This window comes from Papio anubis, chromosome 14 (assembly GCF_008728515.1).
Source record: "Papio anubis isolate 15944 chromosome 14, Panubis1.0, whole genome shotgun sequence".
NCBI classification, from domain to species: domain Eukaryota; kingdom Metazoa; phylum Chordata; class Mammalia; order Primates; family Cercopithecidae; genus Papio; species Papio anubis.
Window position 1 is genome coordinate 93,005,229 of NC_044989.1, and position 15,288 is coordinate 93,020,516.

Sequence of the window (15,288 nt, forward strand, 5' to 3'; positions counted from 1 at the left end):
TGAGGCTGGGGTGGGAGCTCTGGGGGGAGCTCTCTGGGCATGGGCCCTTGTGGCATGAGACGCTATGAGAGACAAATGTCTCAGGAAGGGCCAGGTCTTGTCCTCAGCATCTGTCACTCCTGACCAGGCTATTACTGTGACTCCAGCGCTGGGCCCATCCAGGACTTCAGCTTGTACCCTTGTCCCCAGGGACATTACTGCCCCCTGGGCACAGCCAGGGCCACACACTACAGCTGCCCAGTGGGCACATATGGCCCTCGGAAGGGGCTGACCAGAGTCACCGGGTGCCAACCCTGCCCTGCTGGGAAATTCTGTGCACTGGCTGGACTCGCAACACCAACAGGTACAGATACACCCAGGGCACCCTCAGAGGCAAACAAAAAAAAAAAGCCTTGGGAGTGTTGAGCCTGATGGGTGGATGACCGGGGATGGGGAGATGCTCCAGAGAAGTTCACAGCCCTGGATTGCTGACCAAGGATCAGAGCAGCATGGACTTGTTGGGATAGGAGGAGGTCTGTGTTTTCACTGCTTTCCAAATGCCCTTTCCTTCACTCACACTCCAGTGACTATTGAAAGCACCGTGTCCCCAGCCCTCACCCCAGGAATACAGGAGGTGTGGGGTCAGTCCTCAGTGCCTGGTCCTAGAAAGCTATCCAGCTGCTTCTGATGTCACCCAGCCCTGCAAGCCCACACACCTCAACCCTTCCTGAAGCTGCGCTACACCCAGGCACCCACTCACAGCACAGGCTCCGTCTCCTCCCAATGCCAGCCAGGGGTTCCTCCCAAGGGTCTTAGCATCTCTCTTCCCCCTGGTCCAGTGATTTAGGTGTTGGGGGGATGCTTTCTTGGGTCATTTTGGTGGCTTCCTTGTGAAACGACTGGAAATGTTTTAATCCATAAGGAAAATCCAGGCCCAGCCGCTGATGGTCTCTGAGGAGGCCACACCTCGAACTGGGCCAGACCCCACAGGGCTTTGACCCAAGAGCTCAGAACTGACTGAAGCAGGCATTGGTGGGGCCAGTTCAGGACCCTGCTCTTCCCAGAGCCCTGTGCCAGGCTGGCTTTGGGTCAGGGACCCCTGCAACCTATGGCCGAGGTGTGGGGACAGTGCAAGCCGTCAGGCGCCTGGTGCTGTGATCTCCATCGAGGAGCACAGAGAAGGCTGACCAGCTGTTCTCTTCCCCAGGAGACTGTGCTGCAGGGCACTGGTGCAAGGGAGGAGCCGCCATCAAGGACCCCACCGACGGGGCACGAGGGCTCCTCTGCCCGCCTGGGCACTACTGCCTCAAGGGTACCTCATTCCCGGAGGGCCCCTTGCCTCTCTCCTAGCCTTCTGCTGGCTTGGGGCTCTGAGCCCTGCTTCCCACACAGGCACAGTGGAGCACCGAACACTTACTCTGGACGCCTCCCCACTGCTCACCAGCCCCACCCTCCCATCCTCAAAACCTCCCCACATCGGAACCCCAGGAAACCTTTGTTTGAAAAGGTTTTCCCAGTACCCGCTGTCCCTCCTTTCCCACTCCTGCCTCAGCCGATTCCCACTGAGAAGAGGCCTTTTCAGGCCTGGTTATTCCTCCACATCTGGGGTCCTCACCAACTGGATGGCAAGCGGCCTGCAGCCTTTTGTTTCCCTGAACCAACCCTGCTGAGTCAGGCACAGGTTTCTGTCCATTCACCCACTCAGCTTTCATTCCAGTGGGTGAAGTTGACCCAAAAACTCTGGAGCTGAACCAGTCCCTCCCTCTGGACCTGAGAGGGACGTTTCTCTTCTTGCCTGGCGGGAGGGTCCTGGCAGGGAGGAGCTGGCAGACCACCTGGCCTCTGCCCTCACCTCCCTGCCTCCTGCAGGGGCGCCCATCCCATCCCAATGCCCCCCTGGCACCTGGTCTGAGGAGGGGAATGGAGCCCCCGAAGGATGCCGGGACTGCGCTGGAGGAGAGCTCTGCTCTGGGAGCCACCCGCCCCTCCGGCCCACAGCCTGCCACCCAGGGTGGGCACACAGTGTGTCTGCTCCGGGCTCCCAGGGATGGGGATGCTATCCACAGAGTGAGGAGCCAGAAAGCAAGGGGCGGAAACCCATGCTGGGCAGAGAAGAGTCAACCCCAACTGCCCTGTGGGGCCTGTGGGCCACATGCAGAGGTCCCACGCCTGGGACCTGACTGCTTTGCAGACAAGGTTGCTGAAAGGACACCAGTGTCCAGACATGTGGCAGCGCACCACACCTCTGCCACCTCCCATCTCACCCACCCGACAGGGCCAGGCTAGAGGCAGGAGGAGGCCATGAGGGGGCAGATTCAGCAGAGAGCAGGCAGGCAAGGGTCCCAGCCCCAGGGCCTGACCGGGGGTGCCCCCGCCTGCTGGAAGGCCGTCGGGGCCCACAGGCTGCCTGCTCCTTGAGGACGCCCACCGGCTGAGGCCCTTTCACTTGGCCCACGTTTTTCCAGCATTTCCTGCATGGGGGGAACTGTCCCTGCCAGTCCCATGGAGGGACTCTCTGGGAGATTCTGCCGCCCTGGACACGTCTGTCCTTTGGGAATGGCTGGCCCCACTCCATGTCCTCCTGGCTCCTACACTTCCGGCGCCCATACCATGGAATGTCACATCTGTCCTGGTGGCCACTACTGTGTTCCAGGGCTGAGGCCACGGCTGTGTCCGAGAGGTTAGTGACCTGCCAGCCACCTGGCTGACTGATTCAAGGGTCCAGTGGCTAGGGGTGGGGGAAGTCATCTATGGGCAATTAACTTGCCCGTTATCTCCCCGCATCCTCTCAGGCCTTAGTTAAGTTTCTGGGCACCGCCAAGAGCTGGGCTGCAGATTCAGACTATGATGCTGGAATCCCTGCATTTATGGAGCACTCAGACTTCCTGGGTGGGATTGCCCTGCAGACAGGCCAAGCCTCCAGGCGGGCTGAGCCCCAGAGCCAACCCTACTAGGGGCCTCCTTGGTCTTCCTCTCCTCGCCCCCCTCCCAGGCTGCAATCTTGTTCCTGCTCCCTTCACAGGGTTCTACTGCCCTGCAGGGACAGGGCTGGATTGGCAGCCCTGCTCCCCAGGCACCTATGGCCCCACAGCCGGGCTAAGCAGCCTGCCAGGGTGCCAAGCCTGTGACGGGGGCAGATTCTGCCCTGGAGCCAATGCTACGGAGGCCAGCGGGCAGTGCTGGGAGGGCTGCTTCTGCTCCAGAGGGTCAACAAGGCCCAACCCGGAGGCCGGCACTGAAGGTACCACACCCTCCTGCAGATACTGAGCCCCTCCCCCATTTCCTGAGGCCCCATTACCGAGAGATGGGGGACAGGTTCAGGAACCCCACCCACTCTCTGGTCAACCCAGAGAGACTGTGGAGTCTGTTCTCTCGGAGACCCCTGGGGTTCCTCGCATGCTCCCAGGCTTCCTTGCGTGGCAGGCAGGACACCGTGGCCTGGCAATGAGCAGTGCTTTGGCTTTTGTCTCCTCTACCCACTGACCATCCTGGGGGAGCCCCCATGTTGCATACAGGGTCTGGCCCAAAGCAGCTCACTTAGGGATCATGGTGTAGCGGTTTTCAACATCGCTGTTCCTTGGAGTCACCCAGAGGGCTCTGAAATGCACTGGGTGGGGAGCAGGGAACTAGTCATTAAACTGGAATGCCTGAGGTGGCACCCACCTAGAGGCGGCCAATTTGTTCGGCTTCCCAGTGGTTCTCATGTGCCGCCAGGCGATTAATCCAGAGGTTTTCATCTTCCAGAGGTAAAATCCCCTTTAGAATCTATGAACACACCTCCATGACAACACACACAGGGACCCAGGGCTTTCCATGGAGTCCCTGGATGCCTGAATCCAGGGACTGTAGGACAAAATGCTGTGCTCTAGTCTAATCCCTGTCACTGCAGATGAGGAAACTGAGGCCCCAGAAGAGGGATGGCCTTGCCTGAGGACACGCTGTCTGTCTCCAAGCTGGGCGCCCAGGCTGCTGACTCCAGCCCAGCTGTCTGCCGTTCTGCAGCTCCCTTGGGCCACAGGAGTCACCCCAGCCTCACGGTGGCCTGGGCACTGACGGGGGAGCTCTGGGGACACTGTCTTGACACACAGCTCATCTCCTTGCTCCCCACCCATCAGCTGTCAGCAGCAGCCTCAAACTGACCTGTTCCCAACCTCTGTCACCGAGTGGCCTCTTGGGACGTGGCCCATGCAGGGCAGGGAGGGGGGTCAAAGAGAGTCACGGCTAGGTACCCCCGGAAACTGCCCTGCTTTGTGAGTGTAACTGGGAAGATGTTAAAACATGAGCCAGCATGGGAGGTCTGCACAAGCCTCGCAGCAGAGCTGGGACAGATGGTCATCTACAGAGCCCCTGCCTCGGCCTCAGAAACTGGCAGTACCCCTGGCCCCCAGGGTTTACAATTCTGGGAAGGAGGTCTCACCCCCGCCTGGGTACCTCCTGGGTCAGGAACACTCCCCCCGGTCTCCTCCCATGGGCACCAGCAACAGGGGCAGTGGGTGAATGAGTAGACTGCAGAGGGGTGCATTCTGCGGGAGGAACTCCCTCACAGTGTCCTTGGGAATCAGCAGCCTGATCTCGTGGGGCCCACGTCCTGCACCAGGAACGCAGCAGGAGCTGCAGGAGCACCTGCCTCACCCTGCCAGGCTGGCCCCAGGCTGACCCTGCGTCTTGGTTGCAGAGGAAGCTGGCCCTTGTCCTCTAGGACATTACTGCCCCAGGGGCTCAGCCATGCCCCAGCCCTGCCCACCTGGCACCTTCAGCCCACGGATCAAGCTCAGCTCAGAGGCAGGGAGATCCCAGCCACCGCAGGAAACCAGGGTGGGGAGGGCCCTGTTTGGATGGGTTCTAACTGCACTGCTCCCAAGGTCAAAGGTACAGGGGACTGGGGTTACAGGGCCACCTGGTCAGCCACCTCCCTCCTCAGGTCTTACTCAAAAGTCACCTTCCAAGGAGACCTGCCGTGGCCCCCTGAGCACATAGCACAGTCAGAGACCGTATTTTACTTGTTGACTATTTTCCGTGTTCCCTACTAAAATCTCAGCACCACAAAGCTAGGGAGCCCTGGCTTTTTGCTGACTCCTCTCCAGTCCAGGCATTGGCTGGACGAATGTGTGGCTACCGTAAGCTGATGGTGAAAGTGCAGAGGGAGCAGCAAACATGGCCTCGCGGTGGGTGCATGTGGGGGTTGTAGGGAGGGCAGCGCTCTTGGTGAGGGTCGGCGGAGGTACGGGGTGGTGGGCAGAGTGGCAGGAGCGCCCATGGCATGCTGCGGGCAGGGGAGATGTTCCAGGATCAGCAGGAGCGGGAGGAGACGGTCTCCAGATTCAAGGCCCCTTTTGATCTTCTGTTCCCACACCAAGCACTCCTGAGACTCCCTCCTTGAGTGGCCCTTTGCCTCCGTGTCCTGGCAGGAGCCGGGGGTTGCACATCCTTAGTGGTGGCATCTCCTGTAGGCTGCCTGCTCCCCGTGTCTGCCCGGCCACTACTGCGGCTCTGCTGGCCTCACCCGCCCCTCTGGGCCCTGTGATGAAGGCTTCTTCTGCCTCTGGGGAGCCCTTGTCCCCAGTGGCTCCCTAGAAGACGAGATCGGTGGCCCGTGCCCCACAGGTACCCTCTCCCTAGGGTGGGAGGAAGCTGCGAAGTGGGGAATGAGAGAGCTGCAAGGCTAAGTGGGAGCTCAGCCCCATTCCCAGCCTCTGCCACCCAGACAGGGCCCAGGGCACTGAGGAGACCTCCACCTGTCTCCTGGGCCCTGCAGGACCTGGGGTTTAGGGCGGAGCTGTTCTGAGCACCAGGGATTGGGGTTTCCTGCTGACCTGTGTGGTCTGCCTCCCTTTCAGGACACTTCTGCCCCCCTGGGACTGTTGTCCCAAGGCCTTGCCCAGCAGGCACCTACAACACCCTGGCGGCTCAGGGTCGCTGTGCACCGTGTCCTTAGGGGTGAGTGCTGGGAGGCATCCCTGGGGTCTCTGGGTATGTGGTATTCATTCCTGCTGCCGGAGGCACTGGGCCAGGTGCTGGCTAAGATCCCTTTCAACCAGAGCTTTCTGACTTTCGGAAGTCGTGGGGGAATTTCCACAACTTCTACTTCTCTTTGTGTCTTTTGATCTCTTTGTTGGATATCACTGAGTCATTCCGAATTTCAAACCTCGGTCTCTTTTGCTGCAATTTCAGCCACTTAGCCTCTGCCTAGCCCCGAATTCCCCAGCTGGTGCATTGCACTGGGCAGAACTGTGCCCCAGCTGAGCCATAACTCCTGAGTTCAGCCATGAAGGATGGCGCAGGTGGCTGTGTCCAGCCACACCATACTGCAGTGGCCACCCAGCTCTTTGACCTCCTCCTCTCTCGCCTCTGCAGTTTCTTCTGCCTGGCCAACACCTCCTCTGTGGCTGGAAGCGAGTGTCCTGCTGGCCACTATTGCCCCGCCTCCACCGCCTTCGCTTCTCAGTTCCCCTGCCCCAGGGGCACCTACAAGCCACAGAGAGGGGGTGTCCAGCAGTCAGACTGCATCCCCTGTGAGCCAGGTAAACGCAAAAGCCTTCCCAGCCACACTGGGCCATGCCCTCCCTGGCCAGAGAGTGCCGGGTTCAGGACTGGTTCACGTGGGGACATGTGGGTCACAGCCCAAGATGTACCTTCAGAGATCAGCCCTTGGAGAATTGGTGTCCCAAGCCCTCAACCCCTAATCCCAGGGGATCCTGTCTTTCCCTCCAGGCTCCTATTGTCTCCTGCCTGGGCTAGTGGCTGTGTCAGGGCCCTGCAGTCCAGGGTTCCACTGTACCCAGGGAGCATCTGTCCCGAATCCCACCGACGGGGTCACTGGAGACCTCTGCTCTCCAGGCCACTTCTGTCCCCAGGGCAGCCCCCAGCCTGCTCCTTGCCCCCCAGGTGAGTCGACAGCGGGATAATGAAGTCTGCTGTCTGTCCTCGAGAGGAGACGGCAGCTGGGGCCCTGCCTCAGGGGCCTCCCAAGGAAGGACACAGAAAAAATCTCCCAACTGACCTACAAAGCAGTATCTACCCTCTATACGGCAGCATGGGGCATGGGGGGTGGTGCCATGATGAGTAGGACCAGCTAGAGCTGGGGCCCAGGCTGCCTGCACGGGCCTGAAGCAGGGGGCTGGGGGCTGCAGAGTTGCAGTGAGGAGGGAGAGTGGTGACTGAGCCCAGGACTCGGTGTACTAGGTGGGGCGTCTCAGGGCAGGGAGTCACCCCCCCACCCCCTGGCCCCATGAGACTGAGTGAATGGAGTGCGTGGCTCTGCCATCTAAGATGGGCCACCATGGGTCTCCATCCGGGGTGCCCTGGTGCAGCCACAGCGTGTGGCCCTGCAGGCTCATTCCTGCCCATCCCGGGTGCCACGTCGATGGAGGACTGCCAGCCATGCCCAGCTGGCTGGTTCTGCTCCCAGGCCGGCCTGAGCTCCCCGGAGGCCCTGTGTGATGGAGGCTGGTACTGCCCCAGGGCGTCCATCTCTGGGCACAGTCCAGGTAAGAGCAGACCCTCCTCAACATCCAGAGAGGGGTGAGGGCTGGTGCTGTGGGACCTCCGGTGAGTCGGTTGGGAGGGAGACATGGCCATGGGCTCCCTATCTGCTCTTAGCTCCTGCTCCTCTGGCTCCCAAGCCTGTGGTAGGAAGGGTGGGAAACACTGTTTTTTCGAGGCTCCTCGTGCACCCAGAGCTCAGCACCCCAATATGAAAGGGGGATGGGAGAATCCTTGTGGGAAGAAATGGAAGAACCAAGAAGGATTTTTTTTTTTTTTTTTTGAGATGGAGTTTAGCTTCTGTTGCCCAGGCTGGAGTGCAATGGTGCAATCTCTGCTCACCGCAACCTCTGCCTCCCGGGTTCAAGTGATTCTCCTGCCTCAGCCTCCCGAGTAGCTGGGATTACAGGCACGCGCCGCCACGCCTGGCTAGTTTTGTATTTTTAGTAGAGATGGAGTTTCCATGTTGTTCAGGCTGATCTCGAACTTCTGACCTCAGGTGATCTGCCCGCCTCAGCCTCCCAAAGTGCTGGGATTATAGGCGTGAGCTTATGTATAACCGACTTTTTAAAAGTCGGTTAAATGTGGAGAATCTCATGCTTTGAGGAAGGAGATAAAGGAACTCTAGGGCCAGGTGAGATTCCTCTAGTGAGACCTGGGGCCAGCACTGAAGGGGATTTGTATGACCCCAGAGACAAGGTGGGTCCGAGCTCTCCTTAGCGGATGCGGCACAATTCTGTCTTCTGAGGCCTGTTGAAAGAAAAACGTGACAAATTATATTTAATGGAGTTTATTTGAACAATGAATCGATAAATCAGGATGCACTAGGACCAGAAGAGGCTCAAAGAGCCCCATTTGACAGCAGGACAGGGAGCTCCTTCAGGCTGAGAATGGAAGCACGGTAGAGAAATCCCAGGATTGGCCACGGCTTGGCCTTTGCCTTATCTGTGCCTAGTGTGATCAGCTGGCTACCTGTGACTGGCTGAAACCTGGCTTTTGTTACAAAGAATGTACTCCGAAATTAGGTTTCTGCTTGTTTACTTACTATGTGAGGTTGTCCTTTGTTCTGTGGGAGCTGGAAATGCAAGACAGCCTCAGGCTACTGGGCTCCTGCTTATTTCACCTCACAGGCTCAGTTCTCTGCCATACCCGGCTGGTTGTAACCAGTTTTGAGGCATGTCAGTGACTAGGATAGAGTACCAGTGATTAGAGTAGGTTTCCTTTTTTTTAATCAGCAGGGATTGCAGGTTGGCCCTATCACCACATTACTCAGTCACACAGCAACACACTTTCTTGTGTCAAAGGAAAAAGAGGTGCAGGCACAGCTGGTTCCTGGAGCCCATGTGTGGCCCTGAGACCCTTCAGGGTGTATGTTGTGCATGAAAAGTTTAGCCGCCAAGTGGGGAAACAGGCTGAAGGCTGGCCTAGGCAAGGCCTGTGCACCCCATGGGGTAGCTGAGAATACAGTTTTTGCAGACCCACATGAATGCTCATCAGAGCACCAATCAAACAGGTTTGGAAGGGTGTCAGCGAGCCCCTCCTGGGAATGAGATGGGACGCCTGCAGGGTCCGGGCCCACTGTGCATGTGCAGGTGGGGTGGGTAGAAATCCATGATGCACATCAAGGCTCAAGTGAAGCTGCAAATCCAGGCAACTGGGTTTCTTTGGGAGGCCAAGACGGGCAGATCACGAGGTCAGGAGATCGAGACCATCCTGGCTAACACGGTGAAACCCCGTCTCTACTAAAAAAATTTTAAAAAACTAGCCGGGCGAGGTGGCAGGTGCCTGTAGTCCCAGCTACTCGGGAGGCTGAGGCAGGAGAATGGCGTAAACCCGGGAGGCAGAGCTTGCAGTGAGCTGAGATCCGGCCACTGCACTCCAGCCTGGGCGGCAGAGCAAGACTCCGTCTCAAAAAAAAAAAAAAAAAAAAAAAAAGATTAAATCTGTGCAAGCCAAGCCAGCCTGCGGACAACTCAGGGGCGCCCTCCACCCTAATGCAGTTTTGCTGTGATACTCACAGAGAACCAGCTGCATGCCAGACATTCTGCAGAGATTCAAGAGGATCCCCCCCCCCCCCCCCCCCCCCCCCCCCCGGTCTCCTTGAATTTGAGGGTCTGGTGGGAGGTGCGCTTGGCCTCAGGCTGGCCTCCTGAGGGAAGGCTTCACCTGGTGCTGTGGGCCTCCCCAGGAAGGCCCTAAGGAGGGTCCCCTATTGCCTCACTTGGAAGCTCTGGCCTCAGCATGGACACAGCCTGGCTCCAAAGCACAGGCCAGCTAGGCCAAGATCTCCAAAAGAACGTGGTGAAATCTCCCAGGAAACAGCGAAGTGTAAAAAGGGCTCTATCCTCATGACTATGGGCGCCCAGCACACCCGTTCCTGAGGTAGTTCCACTGTGAAGGCAGCAATGCCTCTCCAGCAAAGGGCTCATGGTAAAGCCAGGGGCTGGGGCTCGGGCTGCGTCCTCCCTGCCTGCCTCTGCTCAGTGTGAGGAAGGTCATGAGGCTCCCAGAAGCTCATTCCAGAGCCCAAACTTATGTGCACGCTTTTTGAGAAATACCTCACAGGACTGAGACCCCTGGAAACACATTAGATGAGAGATACGTGGCCCCAGAGGCTGAGGCTACCTCATGGTCCCCTTCACAATCCCTAGTCCCTGTCACTACGAACCTGGCTCCTTCACACCAAAGCTGCACGACATTCTTCTAGACACTTCTAAGAATGTAAGCTGCCTGGAGATGCCTCCTCTCCAGGTGGGCCACAGGACAAAGGAGGAAGGGAAACCCCCAACAGAAATGTCCTTTTCCTTTGCTTTTCTAGATGCTGTCTGCCCCACTGGGCACTCGTGCCCCCCAGGCAGCCTGGAGCCTCGCCCCTGCCCTCCTGGGCAGTATCAGGATGAGCCTGGACGCAGCATCTGCAAGACCTGCCCTGCTGGGAAGTGAGTCACTGGCACCTGGGCTGGGGCCCCTCCTTTCCGTCCAGTGACACCTGACTTTCCCTACCCTCCCTGAGACCAGAAAGGTCTCAGACACATCAGGGGACCCTTCTGGACAGTGACCACAGCCCTGCTACCCCCCAGTTGCCCTGCAGTGCACAGTATAATAAAGACTCTGTCACCAAGACGGGGCCTGGGAGGGTTGCGGGTTCATGCAGAAGACTCAGCAAAACACGAGAGGTCATTGACCACTTACTCTCCATCTCCTCTCGCTTCAGATGGTCCCACGAGGATCTTGTTCTGCCCAAATCCCCCAGGTCCTGGAAGCTTCTTGCCACGGGAGGAGCCTGGCTTCCTAGAAAAACTGAGAAAGCCTGGGGTTGTCGGAGGCCTCCCCTCCCTCATTCCTGATCACACACCTGCTGCATCCACAGGTTCTGTCCCTTGGGGATCCAGGGGCCACAGGCCAAGCCCATTTGGCCAATGGACTGTCCTGCCGGCTACTACTGCCCTCTGGGTACCCAGACCCCCACCCAGCACCCATGTCCCAGGGGCACCTTCCGAGAGAGGCCTGGGGCACGCAGCGCCAAGGATTGTAGACCCTGTCCTCCAGGACAATTCTGCTCTGATTCAGGTGACGAGAGCTGTTTCTCTGGTACTTTGCCATGTGTCTCAGAGGGCCTTCACCTACCTATGGGCAAACATCTTAATTGCATGAGGCCTAGAAGGGTGAGGGAGGGGAGAAGCCAGGAAAGCTCGCAGTAGAAGGAAGATGGGAAGGGGGCAGACAAAAGCATCAGTGGCCGGCCCAGGAGCACACTGAGTTCTAGCAAATGCTCTCATAGCGGCAGACCAGGTGCTATGGGTGTCCTAGGAAGGGGTCATTTTGATCCCATAAGGGAGGGCAGGGGCCTAGGGAGCCTAGCTGGAGCTCTTGCTCTGGGCTTGAAGCACCCTAGGACTTAGGGAGGCAGGAACTAGAGGAAGAAAAAGGGCAAGGCCACATCCAAGCCAAGACCAAAAGGAGACAGGAGTTGCAAGCTTGTGCAGGAAGCAGTGGGAGGCAGGACCGCAGGGGACCTTATTTGTCCTCACACATGGCTACTATCTCACAGATGAAAAGCCTGAGCTCAGGGAGGCCCCTGCACAGCCATATAGGTTGTGAGCAACAGAGTCATGGTGCGCCACAGAGCCAGGCGCGGCCTTGGAGCCAGGAGGGACTGTGGAGTCCTTGAAAGTAGCCTCCTGCCCGGAGCTCTGAGGCCCACTGTACCACCAAACGCAGACTCAGCCCTGGGCACTCTTTCCTTCTCTGAAGCCTCGCTCACTGTCCTGGATGGAGCCTGTCTACATCCTCTCTCCACAGGGGCTGGGAAGCGCCTCCCGGATGGGCCGTGCTCAGCCGGCTATTACTGTCCCCTTGGCCAGACCTCAGCCACCCCTACGTCTTTCCGGTGCCCACAGGACTTCTACTGTCCTGAGGGATCATCCCAGCCAAGGGCCTGTGAGATTGGAACCTTCCAGCCCCAGGGGGCCCAGAGCTCCTGTGAGCCCTGCCCTTTGGGATTCTACTGCAAAGCCTCCCGCCCAGGTGGGTTCATCAGGGCTGGCATGAGGCCCTTTCTGGGCACTGGTCCCAAGGCACAGCATCAGCTCAGGAGCACCCAGCTCTTCCTGAGCCCTTGCAGAAGCAGTGCCTGTGCTCATCTGTGATGTGAGATGGGAAGATGGCACCTCCTGGGTTACTCAAACAGGGAGAGTGTGACCTGCGGTAGCTCAGGCCCACTTGGGAGCCTTGTGTCCTCAATTGCCTGTGCCTACTTTGATGTGGCTGTAGATGTATCTGGGGAATCCTTCTTACATCAGAAACTTGGTTGTCATAGTGCCACAGGTCAGCGTAATGTTCCACATGCATTGCTTGAACAAATAACAGCAGGTCGGGGAGGGATACCCTGAAACAAGCAGGTTCGAGGGAAGAGCATGTTGGGGATTTATACTAGGATGGGGCATTCCACGGTGACTGCCTCCACACCACCAGGACTGCCTCATGCCCAGCTCAGCTCTGGGCACAGTGGGGACGTGGGTGCAGGCCAGGGCAGTCTGAGAACCAGGCCCCTAGGACCTAGCAGGCCATGGTCTGACTCAGTGTCCTCAAGGCATGCACAGCACACATGAGCTCAAGACAGCCTGAGTAGGTGGGGGAGAGTCCACAGCTGCTGAGCTGGCATCGAGGGGTAGCCTGGTGGCCAGTGAGGGTGACTGCCCCAATTCTAGATAAAGGGAGCTTTACAGTCAATGGCCAGGGCCCCTGGATGGAACTTTCTTGGGCCATGCACCATCTCTGCAGATGGTCAGCACACCCAGAAATCAGACAAAGAATAAGGACGTTGTACGTGTTGGCCGTGGTGGATAGGGAACGGTAGGCTGGGCCCTCGAAGGTCTAGAGCCGGGAAGTCCAGGTCTGCCCGGGACTCTCAGAGGGTGGGGATCCATCTCAAGTCAGGCCAACCTTACCATTGCCCCACAGACCCTGCAGCCCACGGCCCCAGCCAGTGTCTCAGGGGCTACTTCTGTTCCTCAGGATCCCGCTCAGCCACAGCCCACCCATGCCCTCGGGGGACATTTGGGCCCAGGCGAGGAACCACTACAGAGCTGGACTGTGAGCCCTGCCCAGCAGGTTCGTGACTCTGGACCGTGGGCCCTCAGAGAGCCTAGGTGGAAGGGCAGGGTGAGAATGAGGAAAAGTGGGAGGAGGTGAGCAAACAAGTCCCCCAGGGATGGGGCCTTGGCACCTGGCCCTGCCTGCTCTGTGAGCTGCTGGGTCCAGGAACACCAGGCAGGTCCCCACATGTGGGCTGGTCCCCTCAACTTCTCAATGAGCCCGTAGCACCCATTGTACTGTCCCTGGGATTCTCACAGCATCCTCATCCTCATTCCCTGTACCCTGGCCTGCCCCACATTCACCTCTAGGACTCAGGACATTACCAACCCATGCTCCCCACAGAGACCAGGTGCTGCTAGAAAGAGAGGCCTGCCCCGGGGTACAGCTCCACATCTCTCTGGCTGCCCTCACTCTGCCAGCCACCACACCTGCTGCTTGCCTGAGCCTGGGGAGGGAGGGGCAGTGGGGCAAGGCCCGAGACAGGCAGGGTGGCTGCCAAAGCAGCAGGCATCCTTCTGCCACCTGCTTCTCCTTGAATCTGCCATTTCCAGGAATGTTCTGTTCATCGGAAGGGCTACCCCAGCCCTCGGGGCTCTGCCATTCTGCCCACTACTGCACAGGGGGGCTGTGTCCCCCACCCCCATCAAACACAAGGTAGGTATCGCTAGGCCCTGGCACCTCAGGATGGGTGTCAGGACCACCCTGGAACACCCAGATGTGTATTGGCTCAGAACCATGAGGCTGACCAGGGGCTCCTCCCAGCAGGGCTGAAGCTCCCTGAGGGCAGGACCCTCCTCACCTTCTTGTCTCCATGGCCCTGCACAGGGCCCAAGAATAGCACATTTCCTTGGTTCTAATATATGCATCTTGTTCACACTTAACAGCCCTAAACTCAGCAGCATCTTACAATTGATGGTATCTGACCATTGAGGCTAGCAGGGGTTTATTTCTTTTAAATGGTCTGTGAGATAACGGTTTGTCTTCCAGCCATTGTCATCTTGGGTTTGACGCGCGAAGTGTTTACTCTGCATGTCCGTGGGAATTTAGGAGTCCTCACAGCTGGGACGAGGCTGCAGAGTCACCCCATCTTAGATATGAGGAGACCCGGAGCATGGGGTCATCGGCTTGCTCAAGGCCATGTGGGGCGTTTTCCTGGGTCGTGCAGCTTCTCTGCGGATGGTCAGCATGCCCAGAAATCAAAGAATAAGGCACCTTGTCTTGTGGGGGGCGGTTAGGGAGGGGGAGGCTGGAACCTCGAAGGTTCAGGGCCTGGGAGTCTGGGTCCTGTGTGCAGGATGACCTGCCCCACCCGCTCCAGGGCCCTGAGAACAGAGCCAGTTTGGAGATGGGAGCCATCCTTGTTCCAGAAAATGCCAGAGGCATCTGTGTGTTGAATCATCATATCCTAGAGTAGTGGAGAGTAGCTGGGAGGATGAACATACAGACAAGGGCTAGGCAGATGGATGGAGAGACACTGGCCAGTGTTTGTTGATTGACTGACTCTCATCTTGTTACTGACTTGCTCTGTGACCTGAGGCAGGCATGGCCCTTTCCCCTCTGGGCCCAGCCTCCCTTTAGACTGCTCTTTCTTCTGAGAATTCCATATCAATGCCACAGAGGAGAGAAAAAGCCAGGAGATGACGGAAGGAGGGAAAGGAGGTCGCTGAGTCAGCATTAGGATTTCAGAAGCCAAAGCCCTCCCATGGGGTCCTCCCAGCTCATCCTCCACAGGCCTCACAGACACAGCCAAAACACACATTAGTGAGGTGGTTTTACATGTACTATTTTCCTTTAGAGACAGGGTCTCTCTCACTCTGTTGCCCAGGCTGAAGTGCAGTGGCACAATCACAGCTTGCCACAGCCTCGACCTCCTGGGCTCAAGCAATCCTTCTGCCTCAGCCTCCCAAGTAAGAGTACAGGCGTGCGCCGTCACACTCAGCTAACTTTTGTAACCTTTTTTTTGAGACTGAGTGTCGCTCTGTCGCCCACACTGGAGTGCAGTGGCATGACCTTGGCTCATTGAAAGCTCCGCTTCCCGGGTTCACGCCATTCTCCTGCCTCAGCCTCCTGCTGGGACTACAGGCGCCCGCCACCACGCCCAGCTAATTTTGTGTGTGTATGTGTGTATTTTTAGTAGAGACGGGGTTTCATCATGTTAACTAGGATGGTCTCGATCTCCTGAACTCGTGATCCACCTGCCTCAGCCTCCCAAAGGGCTGGGATTACAGG

General features: G+C 58.1%; 1 protein-coding gene and 1 long non-coding RNA gene across 2 annotated transcripts; both read left to right on the plus strand.

The window, feature by feature from the left end:
* The first annotated feature begins 32 nt into the window (after positions 1-32).
* Positions 33-7,695, plus strand: LOC110741117. The gene is made up of 3 exons (XR_002516838.2): positions 33-5,583; positions 5,817-6,500; positions 6,691-7,695. It is a non-coding gene; the product is annotated as an uncharacterized LOC110741117 (long non-coding RNA).
* Positions 7,696-9,689: 1,994 nt separating this feature from the next.
* On the plus strand, positions 9,690-13,466 carry LOC116270318 (sushi, von Willebrand factor type A, EGF and pentraxin domain-containing protein 1-like). Its single transcript, XM_031655377.1, has 3 exons — positions 9,690-10,400; positions 10,832-11,031; positions 11,764-13,466. Exons 1-3 carry the CDS (start codon positions 10,090-10,092, stop codon positions 12,108-12,110), a joined length of 858 nt encoding a protein of 285 aa, XP_031511237.1. The 5' UTR covers positions 9,690-10,089; the 3' UTR covers positions 12,111-13,466.
* Positions 13,467-15,288: the final 1,822 nt, after the last annotated feature.